This window comes from Strongylocentrotus purpuratus, unplaced genomic scaffold, assembly GCF_000002235.5.
Source record: "Strongylocentrotus purpuratus isolate Spur 01 unplaced genomic scaffold, Spur_5.0 spur5_scaffold_14, whole genome shotgun sequence".
In the NCBI taxonomy this organism is placed as follows: Eukaryota; Metazoa; Echinodermata; class Echinoidea; order Camarodonta; family Strongylocentrotidae; genus Strongylocentrotus; species Strongylocentrotus purpuratus.
Genome location: NW_022145599.1, coordinates 858,003 through 885,847, shown reverse-complemented (window position 1 = coordinate 885,847; position 27,845 = coordinate 858,003). Strand labels below are relative to the sequence as shown.

Genomic DNA, 27,845 nt, shown 5'->3' with positions numbered 1-27,845 from the left:
AGAAGGAACTGTGATAATTAGGGGGGAAATAGTGATTGTGATTGCGTGTATGTGTGATCAGAGAGAGAGAGAGAGAGAGGGGGGGGGGGTGTATGTGTGTGTGTGTTTTTTGGGGCGGGGGGGGGGGGGGCGGTGGAATGGTGTGATATATAATTAAGGTGCAGAGCACAGGTTTATGGAGCGAGATTATGTGGGAATATTAAAGATAGAAGCCAAGGAACGAGAGCGTGATAAAGAGAGAGGTAGAGCAAGAGAAAACTGAGGATAAAAGAGAAGAGGCATGAATTTATTTTTAAAAAAAAAATGAAATGTAGAAATTAGGGGGCGATGTGAGGCCGGTGATATGGCCAGGTAACATTCTTTAATTTTCTCCTAATTATAATTACATATTATTTATCGATAATAATTAATGGAAATGCACTTCAGTTCAGTGAAAACAAAAGAAACATTATGATAGAAGGCCATATAGAAAGGAAGAATAGAAAAGGAAAATTAAGAAAAGAAAACGTGAGAAGGATAGAGAAAACAAAAAGGAAATTACAGAAAAGGACAATTCAGGAAAGGAAATTAAGGAGCGGGTCGAGAGAAACGATTCTTTTCTTTTTTGGCTATGAAAATATAATTATATTATAAAAAAAAAAAATGCGCGCAACAGTTAAAAGAAACGATTTAAAAAAGGAAATAAAATAATATATGGCGGTTATAGTAGCTGTTGCCTGTTTGGGTTTTTTGAGGCCGGACATACTTTTTGTGCATTGTGAGGCATGCTAAAAATCCCTGATTATACAGGCCTATTTGCAAATTGCGGTTAACACGAAGGACAAGAAGATGACAAGAACACAAGAAGAAGATATGCCTCAATGGATGCGGCTATTCCCGCTATTTTGTCACATGACACTCTCCGTACGTACGTACGTACGCGCGCGTCAAAGATACTATAGTACTTGACCTCACGCACGCATTGTAGTGTATAACGCGTTGTTGGAACTTAACTGTGCATAATCAAGAATCCTGTACGCCATTCGCTAGCGGAAAAGCGGACCAAATCCATGAAATCTAACACGATCCGGCTTTTTTGGTATTAATTAACAAACAATCTACAATCTCAAAATGTCGTATGGACGAATAGCACCAGACATTGAAGGGATGACTTCCCTGAAAGTGGACAATTTGACATATAGCACGACACCTGAAGACCTACGACGCTGCTTCGAAAAATATGGCGAAGTTGGGGACATTTACATTCCACGCGATAAATTCTCAAGAGAGAGCAGAGGGTTTGCTTTTGTCCGATATCCGGACAAGAGGGACGCTGAAGATGCAATGGATTCTATGGACGGTAACCTATATGATGGTCGGAAATTGAGGGTCCAGATGGCAAGATATGGCCGACCACAAGAATCCCGAGGAAGCCGATACGGAGGAGGAGGAAGCCGATACGGAGGTGGTGGACGACGCGACCAGTACCAGGGTGGCTACGGTGGTGGTGGTGGTGGGAGATACGGTGGTGGAGGAGGTGGCAGCAGAAGAAGGTGATGACGCGTAATATTATGACGATGGTGTTGCCTGTACTATTCTAGTGTTGTATGAATGAAGGGAAGCCCGATGTATTATGCACCTACTGACCTAGATTCTAATTTAGACCTAGACTATGTAGGCCTAGACCCTATGTTGAAATTGATGTTTTTTTATTCCGATATGGGTGATATTATCTGAATTACAGAGAGTATTTCAAGAATCAAGGCATTAAAACGATAGGTTTATTGCACGAGCTACGAGTTAGTAATCACAGTTTTTCCTTTAGACTATAGGTAGAGTAAAGGAGCCCGTAATCGGCCAGCTCCCGTTTTCGGCCGATTGGTTGGATACAAGGTAAAATCACTCTAAAATACATCGCATAATAGCATAACAGATTAACACATAGATCTATCCCACACATACCATACCATGCCAGTGTCACTGAAGAACCACATTTGCAATGGAAAATATATCCTAAAATATCACATTTTAGCGATGTAATCGCCGGTCCCGCTACCCAAATCTGAAAAATCGAGTATCTTACGCGTGTCTGTAAGAAATATGGGTACCATAAAATGAGCTTTATTTCAAGTATTTTTCAGATTTAAAGCCCGATTTTGTGCTAGTCGCAAGCTCAAAAGTATGTCATCGCATGTATTAAATCAATGCAGCCCATAGAGATATATACTTAATAAGGCTAGAGTGCGGACTCGTCATACGCGCCCGTTCAAAGCTCTGTGCGCGCATGGAGCGCGGTCCGCCATTACTAAGGAGGGCACAACTTCGAGAAATACCCGGATGTTCCCTTCGAAACTGTGCTACTGATATGCAATGTGAAGCTTCATTTTTCGGGTTGATTTATCGGTTTTCGAGTATGAAACGTTATAATTGTGGTATTTTGCATAATGCATGAACCCTACTCATGCCTCAGTCATGGTATCTGGTGTAGGTCAAGATTAATTACGGATGTTATGGTGAGGTAAAAGGGACAAAAAGCTATTTATATTTCAGTATATCTTCAATTTTTCTTCCTCTTTGTCAATATAAAACTGCGATATTATGACATTAAATATTACTTGGCTTTCAACCAATCAGAATCAAGCATTTGGGACTTGTATTTGATATTTATGTCATGATATTAAACAAAGTTTTATGCTACAGGGCCAATGCCGGGGGCCAATGTCTTTCTAATTCAGTTATTATGAGAGCCAGGGTTTATTGATTTAAAATGCTTTAAAGGTAATATATTCATTTTATGTTTATGACTATTATAAACAGATTGATACTTATAGATTTGGGATAGAGATGGGTATGTAGATAGCTAGACACATAAATAGATGGATAGATAGATATAATATAGAAGGATAGGTAGATAATGGAAATGCAGATAAAGGACGATACTGAAGATAGGAAGAGGGGGAAGGAAAGAATTATAGGCCTACACATTTATTTTAAAAAATTATGTTATTTACTCATCCAATCATTCATCCATCCATCCAAACATTCTTTTTCTTCTTCTCTCACTCATTTTATATCAAATTCACACCTTATGTCTTTCACCCATTCTCTATAAAATCTCTATTTTTGTCTGAAAGAGTAATTCAATTTTTTACAGTTCACTATAAATATATATGAATATTCTTTAAAAACAGCTGATCATTGATGTAATAATTATTTATTCACACCACTTTTTTTCTCCATAAATAATATTCTCCTTGATACAGTGTATTTCTTATTTTCTTCATCAACCAGTTTTAGAGAATAAACTTATAATTAAATTTGAAGAAAAAAATGAATAAATGAACCTTTTATTACCACACGGCACACGTGTGTTGATATTCTACAGCATAGGCATTTAAGTTTTGACATTTTATCGGACATATATACTGCAATAATACATCACAATTGAAAAGACAAACATTGCAAAAACAACACCTCAGATTTTAGCCCCAAATTTACTGTCACGGATCATAGGCAACACAACCACAACAAATTGATTCGCCACCAAAGACAAGCATTACACATCCCAAAACCACCACAATAACTCCCAAAACATAAATGTCAGGAGGCCAATGTCTATGTGTCAAGATGTCAGCTATAACGAACACTTTATTAACTAGTCTTGGCTCCAAGCGCACGCAGGCGCGTCACATTTACAAATAATACATCGAGTAATAAATGCAAACCAGAAATAGTAATTGAACATATATATTCCAAGTCACCTGTATTGCTATGAAGAACTATAATTGAAGAGACTTACATCTCAGGATACTGCACTACACTATTCAGTGAAACCTCATAGTAACATGGTCTTTTGACATCATTATTCATCAGGTGTAATAATAAATTTGAAACTGATTACCCTCAAATGTACACAGTAGATACAACAAGCCAAAGAGTGCACAATCTTATGGGTTTACATCTAGTGACATTATTCCATATAATTTTTCTGTTATCAAATCTCTTCAAAAGCAGTTTTCCATTTTGGAACAAAATTCAAACCTATGTACAAAACGATCTATGGGTGTGTATATGGTGTGCATTACACAGGCTTTTCAATTGCCACACATCTGTGAATTCTTCTCGTTAATTAAAAATGGGCTCACTTGATGTGAATTTCTTGCTTTTCATCTTTAATGATGTAAATCACTTGTTTGAGAGCAATCCAGACAATGTTATAGAAAAGGTCTACATGTTTATCTCAGGTTATCCATACTGTACCTGCAGAATCAAAGCACATGTAGAGTGCAAATAATTTGCAAAAATTTGTCGCTGTTTTCACGAAGTGACGGTAGTGAAAAAAAATGCATTCACTTTGCGTTACGATTTTCCTCACTACCGTCACTTCCTGAAAATAGGGACGAATTATAGCAACTGAATCAGATACAGCAGGTACAATCATGAAGCTTATAGAGTAAATATTCAAATACAGTGTACCTCACAACAACTCAAAATTCAAGTACATTTTGTTTAACCCCTAATTTAATCAACTCTTCTAAGTTCCACTTTAGTTTGCCTTCGTGTAAAGTTAACAAACAGAAAATTATGGTTAGGTTGTGCAACTGTCACAATGTGTCCCCAAAATTTTATTTCATTACACAGAACAAAAGTCTCAGATTGTTCTGTTTTTTTAAAAGATTATTGAAAGCTCTCTCCAGTTTTAAACGGCTTCACAGTCAATCATCCAGTGGATAAGCTATGCAGACAAGAGGCAAAATATAAAAGACCGATCTGTCTTTGTAGTTTGTACGAATGAAGTTCTATGTTTTGTTTTGTTTTTCCTGAAAATGCGTTCTCTCCAAAGTTGTGTTGAAGTAGGTCAAGCTGATCCTGGCTAATGAGCTTGCTTTCGTGGACTTCCTGCAAGAGAGTCCTGGTTTTTCCATCTCTCCTGTTTACCTTGTTTCACCACTTTAAGCTGTTTCTTGGCATCTTGCACTTGCTGTCTGGTTATATTCAGTTTCTAATCAACTCAGACAGAAAAAGAATAGTCATGTTCTTTTGTAATGTCATAGGGTTTCTTTGGAGGCACGGGAACACTTTTGGATGTTGTACATGGTTTTGCTGGGAGTCTTGTTTATAGGGAGGATGTCCAGGAAAGACAGTAGGCACAGCTCTAAGAATGAGATGTGGTGTGTAACATCCTTTCCTCTCTTGGGTGTATTCCTGCATTACAATAAAAGCAAATGGAAACAATAATGAGTTTTTTCTCATAACATGACAATTGTTCTACTATTCATGCTATTTCATGTGATTTTTAAGACTGAAACTGAAAGCAGCTTCCAGCCAAATAAATAAAATAATAATGATGTCAGCAAGTCATAAGCAAATTTGATAGAAATAGTGTAGTGTGCGGTGGGATTTTTAGGCTAGCCTAGCCTAGTTGGATAACTCCTGTGATGTGAAATTTGGCAGGCTAGCCTGGCTTAGACCAAAAGCTTCAGTCTCTCTATATCGTCGGTTGTTCTACTGAGACTGCGTCTGGCTCCACTAGACCTCTGATTATATTATGGGGAATGTCAACAAATGTCAGTTTTATTAAAGAAGTGACCCATATCAGATGGTTATATCTGTCTAACCTGGCTTTGCCTTTCGGGCTTTAGAAATTAGAGAGTAGAGTTTAGATCTAGAGTCTAGATCTAACTTAGACCGAATTTTCCGTCTCTTTCGTTCGTTAGCCTCTTATTGGGGTAGGGTCGGCTCTCTCTTTAGAGACGGAAGCCGTTTATACACATGTCCTTGCTCACGCCACGGCCAGTCCTGGTCGTAGCGTTTTGCCCCCAAAATCCCCCAAAATGTCATTTTACCTCGAGCATGTTATATTGTAAATTAGGCCTAGGCTATAATAAATCAGTTCCACTTACCAACTTGACTGAAATAATCAGTTTAATAGTCCCTTTTTAGGAAATTATGGGTCAAAATCGGAATCCATGTTGAAAAAGATTTTCAAAATGGATTTCGATTTTGACCCATAATTTCCTAAAAAGGGACTATTAAACTGATATTTCAGTCAAGTTGGTAAGTGGAACTGATTTATTATAGCCTAGGCCTAATTTACAATATAACATGCTCGAGGTAAAATGACATTTTGGGGGATTTTGGGGGCAAAACGCTACGACCAGGACTGGCCGTGGCGTTAGCAAGGACATGTGTATAAACGGCTTCCGTCTCTAAAGAGAGAGCCGGCCGACCCTACCCCAATAAGAGGCTAACGAACGAAAGAGACGGAAAATTCGGTCTAGATCTAACTTAGATCTAGAGTCTAGTCTAATATAGTTAAAATATAGATCTAGATCTAAAGAAGTTGACATTTGATTTTTATCTTGAAATTAGATAAGATAAAATTAATTGTATCGTTTTATTCTAGACTTTTCTTTAATAGAATCAAGCTCATGGAGTTATATTTCCGAGTTGGACTCTCTGGCTCTTGGAGTTGCGAGCGACTCCAGCGCAGCAGAATTTTCCCATCACCATCCCCAGAACCTTAACCCATGCCTGCCCCAGCCCGGCGGGCGTGGACTGGCGCGCTCCGCTGCTGCAGGAGCTGCGGTGGCTTGTCATCATGAGACAACCCGGGTACAGACTACAGTCACTGCATAAACTACATTTTTAGCTCTAAAATCTCCTTATTAATCAACATAACATTAAGAAGAACTTACTTGTGAAATATTATGCAGTTCCCTTTCTTTCTTCGGTTCGAACATCCAAATGCAACGCACGAACCTGGCTTCTCCAATTTTTTCCACGTATGTTGTGCACAGTATCTTGTTGGGTCGTTCGTTTTTCTGCCCTCCTTAGTAATGGCGGCCACAGCTCCAGGTCCACACAGCAATTTGAGCGAGTACGCCCTCTAGTGTTATTAAGTATATATCTCTATGATGCAGCCGCACACCGCGACGCACACACGATATCTCTATCTAATTCAGATTCCAACTTCCGATCACCGCTGTGCCCGTCTTCGGCCAGGCGAGCACCAGGGAGCTCCGGCGTGGGATACCTGCTCCGCCCGCTTGTGCTGTACATAAGCGCGGAAACGCACGGCGCGCGCGAGCGCTTCCTATTGACTTTGTACATGCGGCCGTAAACTGAAACGCTCGGCCGATAACGGGCTCCAAAACAGTGAAAATTGAAATGGATATTGTCATGGCAATTCGTGATTTTTTTCTGGGATTCTTTTTTTGTGTAAATAATAATAATATTTGCTTCATGATTTGAACAAGAAATGATAATAAATAGGAAGTAAAGAGTCCTAAAAATAGGATTTTGTCTTAAGTGGCCGAAAACGGGCTACTTTACTCTAGATGATGCCTACCGATAATCATTTTGCCTTGCGCGTTGACTAGAAGCTACAAGTTCGTAATAAGTTTTTTCTTCATAATCATTTTGCCTTGCGCGTAGACTAGAAGAGATGAGACGAGAGAGAACTAGGCGTTGTGGCGTGCGCCTGTAATCCAGCTAACAGTGGAAGTTACAAACTAATTCAGCCGAGAGCGCAGGTTCGAAACTGAGTCACGTCTTTTGGATGGTGACGTTAAAGGTCGGTCCCCAGACGTAAATAATCATATCTGATTGATACACGTCTGTAAAAACCCAATTACACACACATACATGTACACACACACACGAGATGAGAAGAGATGAGAACCGTGTCCGAGTTGGTCCTTGGGCGTCCTATATAGCCGATAAGCCTTTTGCTCGCCAGCCACTGAATTCTTCATCATTAAATAAAAGTTTAGCTTTTAAAAATCCAATTTATCCACATCTAGAGTCTATATATCAAAAAAAGTAAATCTAATTTTAAAGGAATAAAAATCCTGAGAGAAGAGGCGTAAATATTCACTTCTGAATGAAAAACGCCTAAAAATTAAAACAACAACAACAACGGCTGCAAGATTTTCTTCATGGATGTCGATCTTGACCCATAATTTCCTGAAAAGGGACCATTAAACGGATTCAAGTAGTCAAGTTGGTAAGTGGAGCCGAAGTAGTTGAGCATGTAGGCCTACCTAATTTAGCAGTATAAATTAAATACATCGGATATGCATCCGGTAAAATATCAAAATTAGGGATTAAGCTTGGCCAAGTTTTGTGTAACGTTTCTTTACACAAACGCGCGTCCACTACAGCGTATAGGGCTGTTCTGTCTCTAAAGAGAGAGCCGACCTTACCCAAATCAGAGGCTAACTAACGAAAGAGACAGAAAAATTCGGTCTAGACCAGGCCTAGCCCTAGACCGGATTTTCTGTCTCTTTCGTTCGTTAACCTCTTATTGGGGTAGGGTCGGCTCTCTTTTTAGAGACGGAAACCGTTTAAACGCATTCCCTTGCTAAGCCACAGCCATTTATGGCCATATTTTTATGTCCCGAAAATCCCCCAAAATGTCATTTTACCTCGTGCGTATCCAATGCATTGATTATTCAAAATTAGGCCTACGCCAAAATAAATCGGTTCCACTTACCAACATGTGACTGAAATAATCCGTGTAATGGTCCCTTTTTAGGAAATTATGGGTCAAAATCGAAATCCATGTTGAAAATCTTGCAAGACGTATTTTAATTCTCGCTGCGCATGACGTCATCTAAATCTCATCCCTTCTAGTCTACGCCGAAGGCAAAATGATTATGAAGGAAAAACTGTGTGCGAGCTACACGTTCATAATGGCGTTATCACAGTTTTTCTTCATAATCATTTTATCTGGAAAATTGTGGGTTTTGTATAGATCTGGTAAAGCCAAAAATAATAAATATATATATTCATACTTTGTGCATATGTATTTTCTTGCATATTAATTTCATTTTCAGGCTCTTTTGATGCGTCAAAGTGTGGTGTTTGAGACGGTGCCTTCCATTAATTATTAGCTCTGCTAACTGTTCCTCCTATTATTCATATTGCAGGTCAAGATCAAGGTCCCGTGGAAGATACAGGTAATGTGTTATCATAAGAAAGGGCTACATACACAAAAAGCTTATTATGATCGATCTGACTTCCTTCCTGATCGAAAATGCTTCATTTATATTGCAGTGTGTTAGTTGATTTAGCAGCTACATGCATGTACATGTATACAAGCTTTTTACTTTTGCTATCAGACTTGGATTACCATGGTTTATTGCATCATTGTTTTTTGTTGCAAAATAATGTATTTCACATTAATAGGCAAACAGCAAGAAAAGGTGTAAATGGAATTCACAATTTCTGTTGAATTCTCACGTGCCTACGGGTCACTTTCTCAAAATCATTTTACATGTCCATGTATGTCCAAGTTCATGGTGAATAAACATCCCAGTGAAGTGCATCATACTAAAATGTTAATGCCCTTTTCCAACTTGAAGATGTCCATGGACTTGTACACAAATACATGTGAGACAGTGAGATGGTTTCAAAAACTGGCCCTACAGGTACATGTACCAGTAGGTGATATTTGACACGTGAAATGAAGTGTAAATCTTTTACTTGTAAGTTTGAGGTAGTGAATTCATATTAACCTTCTTTTTCCTCTTCATTATAGGTCCCGTTCCCGATCCCCACGCAGACGCAGACGCTCGTATTCCCGCTCTCATTCCCGCAGCCGATCAAAGTCTAGGAGTCCTTCACCTCGCAGGGCTCGAAGCAGGTCACACAGCAGATCCAGATCTCCACGCCACTCCAAATCTGGTTCACCGCCAGCGAGACGTGATAGGGATTCACCAGCGAGACGTGATAGGGATTCACCAATGAGACGCGATAGGGATTCGCCAGTCAGACGTGATAGGGATGATTCTCGCTCCAGATCTAGATCGCCTGATGAAGAGTAGACTAACTGCAGCTCTTAGGGAAAGCCGTCATCCCTTTTTTGAAATACCAAGATAAGGGTGATTGACTGTCTTGACTCTCTGCCATGAAATGGAGACTCGGTTTCCGTTAGAAGATTCTTCTGCAGTATCTTCCAGAATAGATGCAGTAGATAAATGGTAAATGCCTGTTAAGGTTGCATCATTTTCATTGTTGGTCATTTTATATTTGTTTATGTAAGGCCAAATAACAAAGTGTTTCTCATCCCTGTCTGCCTCCTTTTTTTATAAGATAAGAAAAAAAGCCTGTGATATACATTTTGTTTAAATAGCTTCGAAAGTGATACAAATCATTTGTTTCGTCATGAATACATGATTGCATCAGTATACTCCCATAGCACAATATCTGTAAATAAATAGGCCTGGCCAGCTATAATTAGCAGCATGGCAGCCATCTTGGAAAAAAATAGCTAAATATAGTAAATAGTAATGCCCTGCCTCCTCCTTTTTTTTAGTCCGAAGAGAAACACGTTATTTATGTTATTTGGCCTTATTGCTGTAGGTGTTTTTTTTTTTAACCCCACTGTACTACTTGTAGCTTTTTGCTCCCTCTACATGTATATAGAAAACAATGCCTAATCGGTGACCATTGGGAGCCAAGTTGATGAGATAACCACCTGTCCAGTGACCTTGCAGGGTGGTCTAATCCCTCCTATAAACTAGTACAGATGGCCTTTAAATACTGCACCTAATCTTCATTCGCTATGAATTCCTCTTTTCAATACATTAACTTTGCTTTTTCAGTTTCTCCATTCACGTCTGTTTCAAACTCAAAGTGGCAATATCAGATGCAAATAAAAATGCAATCTACTCTATTTGAGCTCTGCTAGATTTGATATCAACTGGCCTGTTATAAAGGGCAAAGAACAGCAAATATATATTCTGTGGAGGAAGTAGCATCTGCTTCTGATTTGCAAATCCTGATATTGGGTTTACACTTCCAATGTGCCAAAACCTTTGAGCGGTAGTGTACATGTTTCTACACTCTACAAGTGTGAAACAAAGCTGATGTTGAAGATTTTCAAGGTCCATTTCTAGTAAGCATTATTCTTTGTGCTTAAAAGATTTTTTTTTTTAATTCCTCGGGCATCAGATTTTTTATTAAGGGGTAAGGTTGGAAATTTCTATTTTTAGGAAAAGCCTATTTCTTTATATCTCTTACATTTATCGTGCATCCCTTGTTACTCTTTATATTGCATGCTACATTTTGTTATGTCTGTTTTCTGTTTCTCTTGTCAAAGTATAACGGCATTTACAGTGCGTTTTCAAAAGGTTTTCGTCCACAGATGGAATAAGTGACTGAGTGTAACAATGCATGTTTATCTTTTTATAAACATTTTAATCTTTACTAGTTCAGAACAGTGTTATATATGAAGTGCATGTTTGGATCTTGCGTGAAAAGTTTCAGAGTTCTCATTTAAATGTACATGCCCAATTAATATCACACTGATCATGAACAAGAGTAATTACAGTGCCTCATGGTATTTAAATGTACAAAAAACACAACAACTTACAAGTTTTGCAAACCAAAATAGCTCATGAGAATTCCAGAAGGAGACTTTGATTTTTTGTACTAGAGTATTGTTGAAAGTGCATGCATTATTGCATTTATAAGGAAACCTGCTGCTACCATGTAAATATATCAAAAATCTGTGTCTTTTCACATTACAGCAGATATAACTGTACATTAATTGATTTCTCTCTAATTCGTTAATTTGTTCAAGCAGGAGGTTTTTTCCCAACAGTTTTGTTATTCTGAATAGATTCAAATTTCTCTGTTGTATAACTTGGACTTGGAATCCCTGATGGCAATTATTTATGTAAAATAATGTACATTATGAGTATTTGGATTCACCATATTTCTATTAAATCTTGGTGGATGTATTATCCAGCCATGTTTAAGTACAGTATGTTATATAATATAGAATAAAACCTACCGGTAAACATAGGCCCTGCGGATTCCACACTTAATTTGTTGTTTTCATTTGGGGGAGGGGGTCTTGAACAATCTATTGTGGGTCTTATCACATTTGGCCACTTAATACTTATAATATTTGTGGGGTCTACTCCTCACTCCTGGTTCAAAATGTTTACCGGTACTAATGTATACCCCATTACCCCTGCTTATGTTGGGCCCTGTTATACAGACTAAATATTGTTGCGATACAATAGCCCCCCTCCCCAAAGGAAACTTTTTAAAGTTATTTATTAATCAGATACACATGAATGTTGGAAGACATGATAAATTTGTAATGTGAACAGGTAATCCCCTTTGATTGTTGTATTATCCTTTATGGTGTTATAGGAAAAAATAAATACCAGTCTTCTTTTTTATGCTAACACTTGATTCCTTTTATCGTTTTCTTCTTACATAGCCACCAGTTATTGCCTGAAAGTATAGCGGTGGTTGGTGCAGTAAAAAGGGGGTGTTAGAATGTGCAGTTAAAGGTGATGCAGTCAGTCAGAGGCAAAGCTGTTTGCTGTAGTCAGTTTGTGCAGTCCAGTCTGATGGCCTGCCTGCCTGCCTGTTTCCAGTGCGTGTATGGTGCACATCAGTGTAGCTGTGTAGCAGCAGGCCCTGTGCAGCTAGCTGTGTATACCAGTAGAAAGAAAGCTGTGTAACCGGCCATGTGCAGAGCTTTGTTTACGGCACTGGGGAGGAGAAAGAAGTTGGTGGTGTTGGCGAAGAAATTCAAGAGCAAAATTGCAGAAAATGGGCTTGCTGTCGTGTTAGCTGTGCAGAACGGCACTTGAGCAGATAAGCTGTGCGCCACCAATTTCAGGCACTAGGGGAGAAGAAGCAGGTGAAATCAAAGAGCCAAATCTTGAAGAAAGAAAAATCAATTCATTTCTGCCTTTAATTTTGGACCTTTGTTTGGAGGAATTGTAAAAGAAATACAGTACCATAGTTGATGAGATGAATATCTGAATGCTGTCAAAATTTGTGAGGTGTGATTTTGGTTGTGAAAGTAACACCGAAGCTGTGACATCATAAAAATGTATTTTTAGAATTTCTCAATTTTTTCTTCATTTTCCAAAAGAGCATCAGAAATTGTGTCAGAATGTCGGATACTAATTGAATATGTTAAGCATTGGCTGAGATATGACCATCTCAATAAATAGATGTCCTATAGGAAGGAACTCAAGTGTTATATTGCTCTGGCTTGTAATGTTATGAACCAAAGCAATATAACACTGAGTTCCTATTGGAAATGTTTTTATGCAGATGATCATATCTCAGCCAATACTTAACATATTCAATTGGTTTTCGACATTCAGACATTATTTTTGATGACGTCACACTTCAGCACTCTATACAGAGTATTCCCTTTCCTTACTATTTTTAGCGCTGATCATTTCTTTGTTTGATTAAGGAAAAGGGCATGTGATTTTCAGATATTTTCCAGACATGTATACAAAAGCAGAAACGAAATTGCTTACAATGCCCTGTGACTTGTTTTGAAAACTTGACTGAAACTTTGTAAGTACCAAATTTGTAAATGAATTAAAAAGAATTTGTAGGCTCATTTGATACTAATTTGGGGTTATTCCAGGCCTGTGCAAGTGTTCATACAATAAATCACCCTACACTTTTTTCTCCTATAAGTTACACTCTTTGGTATTCAAAGGCAGTTTAATAGAACAGTTAACAAGTCTTCATGCCTGGAGTGTGATGCACACTCATATTGGATTAAATACCCAAATTACACACAAATGCCCTTTTTTGTTTAAATAAACATGCTGATACTGCTTTAGTTGACTACCTGTCTTCAAAGATCCCATTTTTTGTTTCCCTTGAATATGGTTTCTCATTGAAACATGTACTCGGGGAACCTGTCTACAATGACCACTTTTTGTGTTTCCCTTGGGTCATCGCTATACAGATTTGACTGTATATATACATTGTCAAGTATATTAAAGAACCAGCTCTCCTGAACTAAATCCTTGTCATGTGTCTCTCTTTCAAGAAGGTAATCTAAGAATTAAAAGGGTAATGACTACATTAGGTGTTCTGAAATCTCAATATTTATATCATTAAAAAAAAAAATCTTTAATTCAAGCACTTTGAAATAATCAGTTCTTTGTGATAATATACATGTAAACTGTCCAAAAGCCTATGTGTGCATGTATGAAATGACCAATTTGCATGTCAGTTTCAACCCTCATCTACATCCAGATTTACATTGAATAGGATAATGTAATGTTATACCAATCATGTTTATATGATCGATGATCTTGCATAAACATGCCTTATATCTCAACAACTAACAGTAGTTTGTTCTTCTAGTCACTTGGGTAACCAGATGTTAAGGGCTTTGAAAAAGTAACAATGTACAACAATCTCATGTGTTGTCTCATCTAGGATGAAAAGTGCCCATGGGGCTATGGAGGGGGAATAACTCTTTGAAAATAAGAATGTGTAATTCTAGCATTGTTACGGCCTAGTAAGGTATAGAGACTTGGAGAGAAAAGAATGTGTTGAAAAGAAGTAGGATCTCTAATCCCAGGATGTACAAGAGTGGTTATTCAAAAAGAGTGAGCTAATCAGAGAGAGTGAGCTAATCAGAGAGATCTCTAATCCTAGGTTGTAATTAAAGAGTTGGTTATTCTGGAGGGCAAGAATGCTGTGAATAGAAGGATATATAATCTGAGGATGTGAAGTGACAAGGAGTATTCCTAAGAGAAAAATGATGAGAAGAATGTGTAATCTGGGTGTGTAAAAGTGTGAAGATTAGTTCTTCAAGATGTGCCTTGAGTAAAGATTGCTTTGAAAAGGAGAATCTGCAAACCCAGGATCTTGAAGGACTGATTTATCATATTTTTAATCTTGGAGAGAAAAATTACATTGATAAGGGGCTGGTTATTCAAGAAATCTCTTTAGAGAAGAATGCCTTGATAGTAACATTCATGGCCAATCTCCCTATAGATAGGCGTGTCCAGTACATTATAGTTTGGGGAGTTGTTGAGGTTGTAAGAAGGTTAATATGGTCTTGGACCAAGATCAGGGTGATTCAATTTATAATCTTATATGTCTGAAATATGGTAAACAATTAGTTAACAGTGCATTTATTCCTATGGGTTTTCAATTTTCATGGAAATGAAAATACAAAGCTTGACCAGGCGGACGCGCATATTTTTTTTTACGCATCCAGTTCAGTCAAAATACTGTGCAAACGACTAGAGACATTACCCTTGGCAGTATTTTTGGATTGCTGGAGCTGTACATGACTTGTGTACATACTCGTTATATTTTTGTTTCTCGTTAAATCTATCCTTTTCTCCTTCGTTATGTACTATGTTTCTCCTTCAATCTATCCTTCAGTTCTCCTTTGTTCTCCTTTATTATATCCTTTTTCTCTTTCGTTTTACTTTTTCTTTGTTTCTCCTTCTATCTATCCTTTTCTCCTTTGTCATCTATTTCTTTGTTTTTCCTTCAATCCTTTTCTCCTTTATGTGCTTTGTTTTTCCTAAAGTTAGTCTATACCCGAATCTATCATCCTCTTGGCTCTTCCGTTATGTATTTCTATGTTCTTCCTTCGACTTATCCTCTTCTCTTTCCTTTCCTTTCCCTTTTCTAACATCTTCCCCTCTCTGGGTGTAGATGTGCTTGCACATGTAGTGCGCTGATGACTATAGACTCTAGCTTTCACCAGAGCACTTCTAGGATTTTTTTGCGAAAATGACTCGACAGTTGTGTAAAAAAAAATATGTGCGACCAGGACATGCACCACAGGATTTCTTTAATTTTTCATTTTATCCTCCCATGAAAGGAAACAATTAAAAAGGAAGCTCACCACACCTCATTAGTAGCTCGAACAACAACAACAACAACAAATCATAATAGTGGAATGTAAGCTGTTCTCCTTTACATTTATTCTCTAAAGATATAATCAAGTTTAGCAGGTACAGTAGTTTCCATGTACTCTAAAGTATGTCTGTTGTCTAAACTAACTTTTCATCCTTGAACATCCGATTCATCAGTCATAAGAACACCTTACAATTCTACTGAAATTTGTGTTATAAAATAATGACCCGCCTGTCGGTTGGTTGTCGGCAAATTTTTATTGTGATGGTTTTGTTAAAGGGACTATGTCCCATTTGCAGGCCCAAAAAATGAAAAAGTTAAATTCCAACTGCATTTGAAAGATAATACTTATTTAGAACTTCCCTAAAAAAGGTGGGGCTTGAAAATGTCTTCAAGTAGGAAAATAACGACTATTAGTTGTCAAATCGACTTTAGGGCTATAGAGCCCAAAAGTAATAGTCTTGATTTTCAGACAATTGTACCGAATGGTCATACATTTTATGCTGCGCAAAGATTCAATCAGTTTAATCTTGGCCATCACAAGAAGTGGGTTATTGATGTAGACATGCTCATGTACCCTTTACAACTCTTTTCATGTAGTTATTACCAAAGAAGAAAAAAAGCCAGTCAGTCACTCAATAGTGTCTGACAGTGAAGTCTAGCAAGTAAACGGGTTTCCTTGCATAATTTGAATATGAGGAAACTGCTAACGTTTAAATTTCACAGATAGGACATACATGACATATTCATAATTCCTGCAAAGTTCTACAGCATTTGAGGTTGGCTGCAAAAGGGACATAGTACCTTTAAAGTTTAAACAGTGCCCAGAATCCACCCCAATCTTGTTCTTGCTGTAAAGTATCAGTACACGATCTCAATTGTATGTACAGTTATCTTCTTTAATTTCCCAATTTAATTTTGAATTGAACAAAAATATCGGGCTGTCTGAAACCATATGTGCAATAAATGTTTATGTACTCCAGTTAATAGCGTTTTGGAAATGTCAAATAAGAAACCCATCTAATAAGACTATGTATAATCCAGTGATCCTGAAGACGATGGAAAATCTGGAACTGAATACAAAGGCATGACATATTTCACGAAATACTTCTGTGTGTCAAATTGGCAACGCGATCTCTAAATATGATGACACCCTCTCACATTTGAACCTTTGTTGAATGCAAGAAATGTCATTTAGTTCCATTTTTATCAAAAGATATATTTTCTTCATCCCTATCTCGAGCATATATCACGGATAACATGTTCTTTCAAGCACCCCATATGAGATAGGTCTACTATATTCCATTAACATTCAGAAAAATTGAGGTTGAGGGCCTTTTTTCATTTAGATCAGTGGTGAATTATGAGGGGATGATGACATCACAATGTCCGACTGCATTGCCATTATGTCTCAAAGATTACACGATTTTCATAATTTTGAAAGATTAAAAACTTTCTTATTATAGTGTTTGAGCCTGTGTGTTTGATAGAGAGAGGGAGGGGTGTTTTTTTTTTTGGGGGGGGGGGGGGAGGAACGGTACGATATATACGGACATCATAAAACGCAGGTTATGGGGCGAGATAAATTGTGGAATATTAGAAATGAAAGGAACGAGAGCATGATGAAGAGAGAGAAAAGGACTGAAGAGGAGGAGCATAAATTTACAAAAAATGAAATGGATAAAGATCGAGCTAGCAAGGAGATGGATATAGTGTTTTTGTGCGAGTGATACAAAAAGACACCTGAATGGGGCCAAAGGAAGGGAGACTAATGAGGGAGGGAGCTTACAACATATATTTTATTCAGGGGCGAATGGGCGCGCCACACGGGGGGGGGGGGGGGGGGGGGGGGGGGGGGGGGGGGGGGGGTCTGAGGGGGGAGTTGAAGATTTTTTTTTTTTTAATTGATGTATAAATGGCTCGCTTTGGTGCGTATTATCTGAAGGGGGATTTGCCCCCCTCAGAAGTTGAAGATTTTTTTTTAATTGATGAATAAATGGCTTGATTTGGTGCACACTTTTTGCTAAATTAATATTCTTAAGTTCAACTAACAAGAACAGGGGGGGGGGGGTGTCACCATATTTTTCAGAAAGGTTGTTATAGATGAATTTGTCGTTTCCATTGAATAATCAGCCACAAGGTTTAGGGGATAAAAGGGATTAATTTTATTTATTTTTTCTTCAGTTGGATGGTGAAAGGTTTTTCTTCGTAAGCCATGTTTGAACTTCCGGTAATGTGAATGTTTTAATGACGCGTCTAAATATGATCACCTGATTGAGCTTGCTTTTTCTCTCTTTTTCTTTATTTTCTCTATCTTTATTTTTTTCTCCTCTCAATCCCCCGCCCTCCCTTTCGTCATAATTTATATGTTATATGGTTCTCTTTTTCTGGCCTTCCGCCTTCTCGTCCCCTCCTTTTCTTTTCTTCTACTTTTCGTTTCTTCTCCTTCTTTTCCTTTCCTTTTCCTTCTCCTTTTTCTCTTTTTTCTTCCCTTCCTCTTCCCTTTTTTTCAAAATGATAGGGGGTGGCTGCCCCCCCCCCTGTGGCGCCGCCCCTGATTTTATATACAGACCCATTGGATGTTATTATAAAGAAGTCGATCAAAATTACGATAAGGGTGATCAATTACCCGATCAGAGATGCTATAGCCTGCAAGTAATGAAAACAAAAGAAAGATAATAATATAATAAGTAAAACGAGTGCTTATGATGCGCATATTATACCACAGAAGCCTCTAAGCGCTATAATAAACAAAAAACAGTGATGAACAGTTACATATTAAACAAAACAAAAAAATGCAAATAAACCTACAAATGTGACATATGAAATATACATTAATGTGAACAGAGTAAGTTAATCATCGAAGGCAAATTTTGAAAAAAAATGTCATCGTGTCTGAAGACAAGTTTTGAATTGGTTGACAGTTTTTTAACATGATGATAGAGAGGAAAAGAAGAGGGAAGGAAAGGGATTAGGAGGATGGGGGTGGGGGAACAAAAGAAAGAAAATTATAGAAATGGAAGAAAAAAAAAACAGTGCCCTCCTCTTTCAGGTACCCCAAAAGTGCCTATAGGAAAAGTGCCCTTATTAATTTTTAAAAGTGCCCCTTCCCCCTTTTCACCTCTGATAAGTGCCCCTTTTATTTTGACATACCCCTTTTCCTTTCCTATTTTCCTTTCCAATAAGTGTCCATTTTCAATTCTCATAAGTACCCTTTTTAATCTCTAGTAAGTTCCCCTTTTCAGGTATGAGAAGCGCCCCTTTTCAGTTTTGATAAGCGCACTCTTCACCTCTGATAATAGCCCCATCCAAATCTGAGAGGTTCCCCTTTTCCTTTGTAAATAGTGCCCCTTCCCCTTTTAATAACTACCCCATTTTTAACTTGGATAAGCGCACCTTATATTTTCACATGTGCCCCCTTTCCTGTTTAATAAGAGCCACTTCACCCTTTTCATAAAATAATAATATAATAATAAGTTATATTTATATAGCGCATTATACAAGGTACGTCTCTATGCGCTTTACATTGTATTACAAGCTTAATTAATTACATGCATCTACTATTGAACTATCATCAAACAAAAATTCTGACAAGATCTTAACTAAAATAGTATACAGTAACTAAATAGATAAATAATGATACAACAATTATGGTTCATTTATTCATATAATTATTACAAGTTGTAGACATATACAATTTCAATTGAAATTATAGATAACAAAGCATGATGATAATTAATTCTTAAAAAGGTAGGTCTTAAGTGCAGTCTTGATGGTATGGATGGAAGGTGCAGTTCTAATAAAAGCCCCCTTTCACCTCCGATAAATGCCCTTATTAAAATCTGATCGGTGCCTTTCTTTCAACAATTGCACATTTATCATTAGTGCCCCTTTTTCATTCTCATAAGTGTATATTTTTATGTATGGTCGGTGCCCCTTTTCAGATGCGATAAGTGCCCCTTTTCACCTCCGATAATTACCCTTTCCCTTTTCCCTTTCTAATAAGGAGCTATCCCTTTATCATAAAAGCCCCTCTTCACATAATTTCCCCTGTCAAAATCTGATGGCTGCCTCTGTTCCGTTGACAAATTCCCATTCTCATAAAAATCCCTTTTCATCCCTGGTGCGTGTTTTTTTTTTTTGTTAGGTGTAAGAAATGCCTCATTCCTCTCATCATTTAAACGTGCCCCTAATTTCAAGCGACAAAGAGCAATTTCCCCAAAGCTCGCTACGCTTGCTCGTATATAATCATGTAGGCCTACCTTATCAAAGGTCTTTTCAGTCTTCCGTTATATGAGAATGCGCTTATATATAACCCCATCAAGACTGGATTTTTCCTCTTTATAAGATGTAATTGTTCTCACTACGTCCTCACATATCTTTTTAAAAAATTCTTAGCTCGCTTTGCTCGCTCACAAATGAATTTTCAGACCATATCACACCGAAATGCAAAGTATGATGCTCCGATGCTTAAGCAACATCTTGTGTATAAAGAGAAACGAATATATTGAAATCATCCCTGATAATGTAATCACAATATATGTCTACAAAATTGTATATTTCCTCATTGAGATTTCCCTTTGAAGGTGCCCTTTTTACTCTCTCCAGAAAGTGTCCTTTTTAGTTGGTGCCCCCCCCCCCACCCCCCCCCCCCCCCCCCCCCCCCCCCCCCCCCCCCCCCCCCACCCCCCCCCCCCCACCCCACATTGGAAGACGCTCCACTGCCTCTGAACCCTCGCTCGAGTCGAGCACCAACCTAGAATTCCCGCTATTTGTCACATGACACCAAAGACTGGATGACGTTTCGTCACTGACCTCTGTAGAGGTCAGTGCGTTCCGTACTACTACGTACGTACGTACGTACCGCGCGCGCGTGAATCCATTATGACGTCACATATATTCTACGATTTGTTTTGGTGCGCACGTACACGACAGGGACCCTGTTTTTTGCTTGCGGAAAAGTGGACAAAATCCATCAAATCTGATACGATCCGGCTTATTCAATATTAATTAACAAACAAACTACAATCTCAAAATGTCGTATGGGCGAATAGCACCAGACATTGAAGGGATGACTTCCCTGAAAGTGGACAATTTGACATATCGCACAACACCTGAAGACCTACGACGCTGCTTCGAAAAATATGGCGAAGTTGGGGACATTTACATTCCACGCGATAAATTCTCAAGAGAGAGCAGAGGGTTTGCTTTTGTCCGATATCCGGACAAGAGGGATGCTGAAGATGCAATGGATTCCATGGACGGTAACCTGTATGATGGTCGAAAATTGAGGGTCCAGATGGCAAGATATGGCCGACCACAAGAATCCCGAGGAAGCCGATACGGAGGGGGTGGACGACGCGACCAGTACCAGGGTGGCCACGGTGGTGGAAGATACGGTGGTGGGGGTAGCAGAAGAAGGTGATAACGCGTATGACGATTAATGACGATGGCCGGTGTTGCCTGTAGATCTACTTGTAACTTAGCTTATAACTCTTACTTAGGATGATCTGTATTGTAAAGCGGTATGAAGTGGAGCCCATGACCATGTGATGTATCCGCAGATTCCGCACCTAATATTTGTGGGGCGCTAGAATAGATCTAGATCTAGACTAATTCAGAATCGTACTGAGTTGGACCCGTAACATACATGTAAATCTAGCTTGGAGATTTTATTTTTAAAACATGCCAAAAATCAACTAAATCTTCATCAGTCGTGTGAATTGTTCAATCATGCGGGCATGACTAAATTCAGATCATTAAATTCATGTGAGTAATTCATCATTACGGTCGCTAATTTCATGCGGCCCGCAACCCACTGTCTTCACGCTTTGCAATTGTATGGTGTAACAGTTTGCAGTGAATCCCGCGGATTGGCCAATGGGAGTGCATTTTCTAAATTTACAGAGCTCAATGCGTAAAGTTCTATGTGACTCAGGCATCGAGATATTTGGGTAGGGTCGGCTCCTCTCTTTAGAGCTAGAAACTATGAGTGTTGGCTCAGTCAGTAGAGCGTCCGCCTCGCAACCGGGAGGTCTTGGGTTCAAACCTCGGCAGCGTCATACCAAAAGACGTTAAAAGATGGGAGTTGTTGCTACCTGGCCTTGTTTGGCGTTCAACAATAAGGGATAGAGCAACGTCGATCTGGCGCTGCTTAGTGGCTGCCGGGCTCACGATCAATTGGGCAAAAAGAATTTCCGTTTCGGTTTAATAAAATTTGGAGTGGACTATTAGGCTATTATTATTATTATTATTATTAGAAGCCGGCCATAGCAGGGCGGTGAATTCTTTTTATGACCGGGGGGGGGGGGGGGGGGGGGGGGGGGATGTGAGATTTTCTAAAATATTTACCTGTACATTTTGAGGAATTGAAATAGCAAACGAGCTAGAACTTAAAGGTAATACAAAGTTTTGGGAAATTTTGAAAATTTGGTGGATAGTGATTCTTTACAATTTTGATATATTTGGATGCCCCTGTGGATGTAATAAAAGCACTAGAAAACTTAGCCCCTAAAAGACTTCTGCTTTCGAGAAAAATTGAATATAAAAATTTACCGGTGCTCCGGTAAATTTTGATAAATTTCAAATAGCGCCTACGGCCGTACAATGGTAGCTGCGACCATGAAAATCTCAGAATATGTAGTTGTGATATATAATTTCCAAACGGGAATAGCTAATCGGTCGATTTTAGTCAAGAAACATTGTTTTATAGCTTAATTAATATCTTGAACTTGAGAGGGAACTATACAACATAAAGAGTTTATTATTACAATTCCATAACTTTAGACTCGATTTCAACCCCGACAACGATCACTGAATATTGTAGGATCCCATATGCTTCCAATATGTTCATTTGAACCAAATTCATGACCCCATACCAAAACTTTGTATTACCTTTAATAGATTTTTGCATTTTTATAAGTCCAATAGTCTGAACGCTGCACTCTTGCTCAAAGTGTGTTCTTTTAATAATACGGTAGTCTTTTATAGTCAGTATTTGCTATAGTCTACACTTTTTGTTGCACCTTTTCAAATTTTCTTGGGGGGGGGGGATAATCCCCCCTTTAATGAGGGGGTGGGGACGTTTCGCAGCCGAGATGTTAGTGGGTGGATTTAAGAAGAAATTAATACTGTAGTATTTGTGTCCAAATATATCAGTAAAGAAACAGGGAGTCTATTAAGACCTTTTTCTTTTTAAGAAGGACTGCCAAAAAGAATAAATATGAACATTCATACTTGTGCATACATCATGTATTCTCTTGCATATTAACTTCATTTTCAGGCTCTTTTGATGCGTCAAAGTGTGGTGTTTGAGACGGTGCCTTCCATTAATTATTAGCTCTGCTAACTGTTCCTCCTATTATTCATATTGCAGGTCAAGATCAAGGTCCCGTGGAAGATACAGGTAATGTGTTATCATAAGAAAGAGCTACATACACAAAAAGCTTATTATGATCGATCTGACTTCATGATTGATAATACATGCCTTTGTAAATGCATTGCATTTGCATTGTTTTTGTTGATTTTACTTTTGCGATCATACATGTAGTTTGATTTCCATGGGTTATTGCATATATTAGGTGTTTTGTGTTGCAAAAGTATATTTGTCACATTATCAGGCATGAATGAACATGAAAAAGTTGAAAATGTATTAATAATTTCTGTCAAATTCTCACGTGCCGAGGTGCCAGTTTCTTGAAATCAGTAGATGTACATGTACATTAAAGGTACATGTTCATTGAGAATTAACCACTCAGTGACGTGCATCATACAATAAAGTTACTTCCCTTTTAAATTTGAAGATATCCATGGACTTCATGTTCATCATGTGAGACGGTTTGAAGAACTGGCCCTCCAGGTACACCAACATGTACATGAAGGTGGTATTTGACATGTTCATTTAGAATGAACTGTACATGTCATTATTTTACTTTTACATTCATATTCATATTAACCTTCTTTTTTTCCCTTCATTACAGGTCCCGTTCCCGATCCCCACGCAGACGCAGACGCTCGTATTCCCGCTCTCATTCCCGCAGCCGATCAAAGTCTAGGAGTCCTTCACCTCGCAGGGCTCGAAGCAGGTCACACAGCAGATCCAGATCTCCACGCCACTCAAAATCTGGTTCACCGCCAGCGAGACGTGATAGGGATTCGCCAGCGAGACGTGATAGGGATTCACCAGTGAGACGGGATAGGGATGATTCTCGCTCCAGATCTAGATCGCCTGATGAAGAGTAGACTAACTGCAGCTCATAGGGGAAGCCATCATCCATCATTTTTGAAATACCAAGATAAGGGTGATCGACTGTCTTGACTGTCTGCTGTGAAGAGGAGACTCAGTTTCCGTTACAAGCTTCTTCTGCAGTATCTTCCAGAATAGATGCAGTAGATAAATGGTAAATGTTTGTTAGGGTTGCATCATTTTCATTGTGGTCATTGCTCAATATATATTTGTTTTTGTCATTGCTGTAGGTGTATTTTAATATAAATACTGCACCTTATCTTTGTTTGCTATCAATTCCTCTTTTCAATACATTAACTTTGCTTTTCTGTTTCTCCAGTCACATAATATCAGATGCAAATAAAAATACAATCTACTCTATTTTGAGCTCTGTTAGATCTGAAATTAGCTGGCCTTTTATAAAGGATAAAAGAACAACAAATATATATTCCGTGGAGGAAGTAACATCTGCTTCTGATTTGCAAATCCTGATATTGGGTTTACATGTGTCTACACTCTACAGGTGTGAAACAAAGCTGATGTTAGAAGATTTTCAAGGTCCATGTCTAGTGAGCATTGGCATTATTCTTGTGCTCAAAGAAATTTGTAAACAATTTCTCAGACATCCGATATGTTATTGGGGGGAGGGTGGAATATAGCATTCAGGAAAGCCTATTTCTACATATCTCTTACATTTCTTGCGCGTCCATTTTTATTCTTTATATTGCATGCTACATTTTGTTATGTCTGTTCTCTGTTTCTCTTGTCAAAGTATGACAGCATCTACAATGTACATGTACATGCGTTTTCAATTGGTTTCCATCCACAGATGGTATTAGTGAGTTGTGACTGATAGTAACTACACTGTATGCATGTTTATCTTTTTATAAATATTTTAATCTTTACTAGTTCAAAAGAGTGTTATATACAAAGTGCATGTTTGGATTTCGCGTGAAATGTTTCAGAGTTCTCATTTACGTGCCCAAGTAATATCACATCGATCATAAACAAGAGTAATTACAGTGCTTCATTCAAAATTCTGTGTCTATTCACGTTAAAGCAGATATAATTGTACATTAATTGCTGTTCTTTCCTCAACATAAACATTCATTTGTTCAAGGAGGAGGTGTTTTCCTAAATCAGTGAACATTGTTTTTCTTAAGAATTTCTCTGATGTATTTAGAATTCATGTTGATAATTAATTATAAAATGATGTACTGTACATTATTGGTAAGCAGAGTCACCATATTTCTATTAATTCTTGTCTGATGTATAATCTAGCCATGCTTTTAAGCACAGTATGTTATATAATATAGTTTAGAACCTATACAGAGGCCCTGCAGATTCCGCTCTTAGTTTTTGTTTTCTTCTTTTTATTGAGGGGGGGGGGGGGGTGGGGGGTTGGAGTGACGAGAACAAGCTATTGTGGCCTTTGTGGGTCTATCTGATAGGTTGGAAGGCTTGATAATTTGTTTATGTGTAATCTTCTGCATTCGTTTTATTAGCTAGCCTTTGTGATCTTTGTGATTTAGTAGTATAAATTGAATACCAGTCTTCTTTTTTATGCTAACACTTGATTCCTTTTATTGTTTTCTTCTTACATAGCCACCAGTTATTGCCTGAAAGTATAGCGGTGGTTGGTGCAGTAAAAAGGGGGTGTTAGAATGTGCAGTTAAAGGTGATGCAGTCAGTCAGAGGCAAAGCTGTTTGCTGTAGTCAGTTTGTGCAGTCCAGTCTGATGGCCTGCCTGCCTGCCTGTTTCCAGTGCGTGTATGGTGCACATCAGTGTAGCTGTGTAGCAGCAGGCCCTGTGCAGCTAGCTGTGTATACCAGTAGAAAGAAAGCCGTGTAACCGGCCATGTGCAGAGCTCTGTTTACGGCACTGGGGAGGAGAAAGAAGTTGGTGGTGTTGGCGAAGAAATTCAAGAGCAAAATTGCAGAAAATGGGCTTGCTGTCGTGTTAGCTGTGCAGAACGGCACTTAAGCAGATAAGCTGTGCGCCACCAATTTCAGGCACTAGGGGAGAAGAAGCAGGTGAAATCAAAGAGCCAAATCTTGAAAGAAAGAAAGAAAAAGCAGATTCATTTCTGCCTTTAATTTTGGACCTATGTTTGGAGGAATCTTAAAGGAAACCGTAGTTCCAAGAGCAACAGAGATGTGCACCGAGATGAATATCTAAATGCTGTCAAATTTGCAAGGTGTGATTTGGGTTGTGAAAGTAACACATGTACAGAGTATTCCTTTTCCTTACTATTTTTTTGCACTGTTCATTTCTTTGTTTGTCCATGGAGAAAAAAAGAGCATGTGATTTTCAGAAATTTTCCAGGAATCCAAAAGCAGAAACTAAAAATTGCTTACAATGCCCAGTGACTTTAAAATGGTTTGAAAACTTGACAAACTTGTATGTACCAAATTTGTGAAAGAATTTGTACGCTTATTTGATACAAATTTGGGGTCATTCCAGGCCCTGTGCATACAATGACTCACCTTACACTTTTTTCTCCTATAAGTTTCACTCTTTGGTATTCAAAGGCAGTGTAATAGAACAGTGAACAAGGTTTCATGCCTGGAGTGTTGTGCACACACATATTGGATTTAAAACCCAAATTACACATAAATACCCTTTTGTTTAAATAAACATGCTTGATCATAGTCCCAAACAATGTATAAATTTGTACAGTTGATGGTCAGTTGGGACCAGGGATACTAGTACAGTCTATTGACCACCTGTCTACAAGGACCACTTTTTGTGTTTCCCTTGGGTGGTTGCTATATACAGGTTTGACTGTATACATGTATGTACATTGTCAAGTATATTAAATAACCAGCTCCATTAAAGCACCCATCTCTCCTGAACTAAATCGTTGTCATGTGTCACTCTTTCAAGAAGGTTATCTAAGAATTAAAAGGGAAATGCGGTATTAGGTGTTCTCAAATCTCATTATTTGTAATTTTTTTAAGTAATGTTTTCAATTTCTTTAATTCAAGCACTTTGAAGTAATAATCATTTCTTTGTGACAATATAAACTATCCAAAAGCTTTTTGAAAATTGGAAGGAATCAGATAATTGGAAGAAATTGTTGATTGATTCATATAATGTGTTGCGGCTTAATATAATAATTATATTCATGTTATCAGAACTGGAACTTATGAGGTTTATATATTACTTTGAATGATCTCTGAATTTGGAGATTTTTGTATTTAATAGATTAAAGATTTTGTTGAAGTGTTGTACTTATACAGAGAGATTGGAAGCGACAATATAAGAAGAGGGAGAACTTAGGAATTATTACAGATGCATTGAAGAAAGTAGTGTTATAATCAGGGGGAAATAGTGTGTGTGTGTGAGAGAGAGGGGTGTGATATACGAGGTGCATTGGTTGTTGGGCGATATATGGTGGGAACAAGAGCATAGAGAGAGGGAGAGAGAGAAAAGGATGAATTTAGAATAGTCGAGATGGAGGGGGGAAAAAAGAGGATGTGAATATAGGGGGGGGGGGGGGGTAAACACGAGTCTTTATAAATAAAGAAAGATTGAGCTAGCAAGGAGACGAGTGTCAATTGTGAGTGATACAAAAAGACATTTAGATGGGGTCAAAGGCAGTGGCAGATCCAGGGAGGAAAAAAACCTTGTAAAATCACATGAAGAGGGGGGGGGGGGGGGTGCAAATTTTTTAATTTTCGAGGGCCAAAAAAAAAAGTGTGCTCACTTCCCCCCCCCCCCCCCCCCCCCCACTAAGCGATTTTCAAATTTTCGGGAGCAAAAAAAAAAAAACAGTGCTCACTAACCCCCCCCCCCCCCCCCACTGAGCGACTTTTCGACCGGCGCGATATAATTCTCGGGAGAAAAAAAAAATTGGGCCCCCCCCCCCCCCCCCCTAAGAAATCCTGGATCCTCGCCTGGTCAAAGGAAGGGGAAATACACGTTGTTTGAAAAGGAGTACTTGAGGGAAGGAATTCAAAATGGGTA

The 27,845-nt window shown here is 38.4% G+C and overlaps 1 protein-coding gene and 1 long non-coding RNA gene across 7 annotated transcripts; one reads left to right on the top strand and one right to left on the bottom strand.

Moving 5' to 3' along the window:
- Positions 1–964: 964 nt before the first annotated feature.
- Positions 965–26,731, top strand: LOC580866 (serine/arginine-rich splicing factor 2). 6 transcript variants are annotated; one of them, XM_030983923.1, is made up of 4 exons: positions 965–1,532; positions 23,027–23,056; positions 23,631–24,050; positions 25,481–26,731. In XM_030983923.1, the coding sequence occupies exons 1-3, from the start codon at positions 1,111–1,113 to the stop codon at positions 23,890–23,892; spliced, it is 714 nt and encodes a 237-aa protein (XP_030839783.1). In that variant the 5' UTR covers positions 965–1,110; the 3' UTR covers positions 23,893–24,050; positions 25,481–26,731. The 6 variants fall into 6 exon arrangements, with proteins under 6 accessions (XP_030839783.1, XP_030839782.1, XP_030839781.1 ...); XM_030983922.1 differs by lacking the exons at positions 23,027–23,056; positions 23,631–24,050; positions 25,481–26,731 and adding exons at positions 8,913–8,942; positions 9,524–9,965; positions 12,221–13,787; XM_030983921.1 differs by lacking the exons at positions 23,027–23,056; positions 23,631–24,050; positions 25,481–26,731 and adding exons at positions 8,913–8,942; positions 9,524–13,782.
- Positions 3,297–6,895, bottom strand: LOC115923423. Its single transcript, XR_004063873.1, has 2 exons — positions 6,678–6,895; positions 3,297–5,184 (listed from the first exon to the last, which is right to left on the bottom strand). It is a non-coding gene; the product is annotated as an uncharacterized LOC115923423 (long non-coding RNA).
- Positions 26,732–27,845: the final 1,114 nt, after the last annotated feature.

What these genes read in the sequence shown, in the direction of transcription:
- LOC580866 (XM_030983922.1), top strand. Translation starts at nt 1,111, where the DNA reads ATGTCGTATGGACGAATAGCACCAGACATTGAAGGGATGACTTCCCTG. An exon ending in GGAGGTGGCAGCAGAAGAAG is followed by an intron (nt 1,533 to 8,912) that starts GTGATGACGCGT and finishes TTCATATTGCAG; the next exon opens with GTCAAGATCAAGGTCCCGTG. An exon ending in AGGTCCCGTGGAAGATACAG is followed by an intron (nt 8,943 to 9,523) that starts GTAATGTGTTAT and finishes TCTTCATTATAG; the next exon opens with GTCCCGTTCCCGATCCCCAC.